The sequence below is a fragment of the Echiichthys vipera genome (genome assembly GCF_963691815.1).
Source record: "Echiichthys vipera genome assembly, chromosome: 2".
Lineage (NCBI taxonomy): Eukaryota > Metazoa > Chordata > Actinopteri > Perciformes > Trachinidae > Echiichthys > Echiichthys vipera.
The window spans coordinates 21,419,096-21,421,351 of record NC_139827.1 but is presented as its reverse complement, the minus strand read 5'-3'; the positions used below and the strand labels follow the sequence as shown (position 1 = coordinate 21,421,351).

Below are 2,256 nucleotides of genomic sequence, written 5' to 3'. Positions count from 1 at the left end.
GCGTGTGTGTGTGTGTGTGTGTGTGTGTGTGTTGCTATTTGTTGACCTGTCTTGCAGCAGGCAGGCTATATAAGTCCTACATTTGCTGACAATTCATTGGCTGGTCAAAACTTTTGATCTGAGGAGTACTCATTGTTCTCTGAAGAACTGGTGAGTTGATATTTCAAAACCACACATTTTGATTCTATGCAATTTTTTATAATTTATCATGCCTTTTTTTACACGCTGATGTATTTTGTGTATGTGTGTGTTAATTCAGACGTTGTTCACCAACCTGCATTGATGAAGGGTAACATGCGGATTGTGGTTCCGTTTTGTTTGCTTCTTTGCTGGATGCTGCCTGTAGGCTCCATGACGGTGAGTGGAGCACTTTAGTGTAAAGAAAATCTTGCTTGAGATACTGGGATACTCAGATGCTTGTGAAAGTAGCAATCATAAATGTATTCATTTTTAATATTGGTGAATCCGTAGTGATTAATCCTCTATATGCGGGCGAACAGTCAGGGTGTATCTAGACTTTTTTGAGTGGGTATGGCATGAAGTGTCGAGTATGTCACATCAAAAAAACATTTTTTTTTAACATTCCGACAGGCCTCTGGCGAGTCTGCTGACTATTTGTCTTTCAGAGGCGGAAGTGAGCTCAGTTGTAAATCTACAGTTAAGATGTTTTTTGAATGCGCCAGGTGTCTAGTTTGTGATAGTAAAGTTTTCATGAGGCTGTGATTATCCTAGACATCAACAGATCATTGTATACAGTGTCAAACGTCTGAAAATATAAATATTCAAATACTCCATTTTAGAATAGGCCAAAATAACACATCTATACTGCATGAGAAAAACAGCTTGTTTTTGTCCCAAACTGTGTGAGATTATCATAAAGTAGGCATATGTGTAAAGGGGGAGTTATGGGTAACCACATAATCCATTTTCATTCAGATATCTTGAGGTTAGAGGTCAAGGGACCGTCTTGAAAACGACCATACCAAATTTCCCTAAATTTGTAGCATTATTTAGCCCCTCCCCAACAAGCTAGCATGACACGGATGGCAATAGATCCCCTAGATTTTCTAGTTTCTTATGATATTATTTACATGAATCTAGCTTTAAGGTTGAGTCCGCTACAGCCTCTTAACGGTTCTCTTACTAGGGTGGCACCTGAGGTAACATGCCACCCCTGACCACCCCCTATAAACGCCCCTGCAAACAGGTTATCATGAACAGAACCTGCATTTTGCATATAACATTTGTTGCATGGTATACCTACTGTTTTCCTGTTAATCACTCCTATGAATCAAACATTGTATTGGGGGTTTAGGCCTACTCAATAAAATATGTTATGGTGGGTGTCGGACAACTCCAATGACCTACCTGCACTCAACCCTTACTCAGGCAATTACTCTTACCATCTAGGTTAGGGTTTTTTATGGAAACATAATAGAGTAATAAAGTACAGTTTTAATGATGTCTGTTCAGTGATGTTCCTTTTCATATTTCTCTTTGTTTCACTTTTAGATCCGTTTCAACTACAGTCTACGAAATGCCAAGGACAACATCCCATTAAGCATGGTTGAAAACTCAGTTGATGACATGTATCTTGGCTGCAATGAAGCAATGATGAAGCTTGTCAAGTACAAATACTTTGAAGAAGAAAAGAATCAATTTGCAGAAGCCTGGAATGATGCGAAAGATTGTGCTGAATCTAAATTCAAACAGAGAGAGGATGAGGCTCTAACCAAAGATCACTTGCAAGCAATCTGTCTTTATACATCTAACAAAGTGTACTGGATGTTCAATGAGGCAGTCCGGACGAAAGGGAGCATCTATAGCTCCTCATTTCAATTCCACTCTTTACATTACCTGCTGACATCTGCTATACAAATCCTGAACAACAATTACTATTGTCGCACGTCTTACAGAAGATTACAAGTTAAGTTTACTGGCGAAGTCAACCAAATAATTCGGTTTGGATCCTTTGCCTCCAGCTCGCACAGAACTGATTTGAAAAATTTCGGTAATGAGACCTGCTTTAAAATCAAGACCTGTTTAGGAGCTTCTCTGAAAGATTATTCAATCTATGGTAAAGAGGTAGAGGTGCTCATCCCGCCCTATGAGGCATTCAATATAACTCAGAAATTTTATAAAGGCAATCCAAATCTGACATTGTTTGGTCTGGAAGATTGTGAGGCTGTCTATGTCTTGGAGAGTGCAGGGGGGAAAAGCAATCTGAACTGCAACATCTACAAACGTCATATTTAA

General features: G+C 39.1%; 1 protein-coding gene across 1 annotated transcript; it reads left to right on the top strand.

The window, feature by feature from the left end:
- Nucleotides 1-351: 351 nt before the first annotated feature.
- Nucleotides 352-2,256, top strand: LOC310956216 (ecto-ADP-ribosyltransferase 5-like; the record flags this gene model as incomplete). The annotated part of the gene is made up of 2 exons (XM_083926383.1): nt 352-357; nt 1,513-2,256. 2 exons carry the CDS (start codon nt 352-354, stop codon nt 2,254-2,256), a joined length of 750 nt encoding a protein of 249 aa, XP_083782509.1.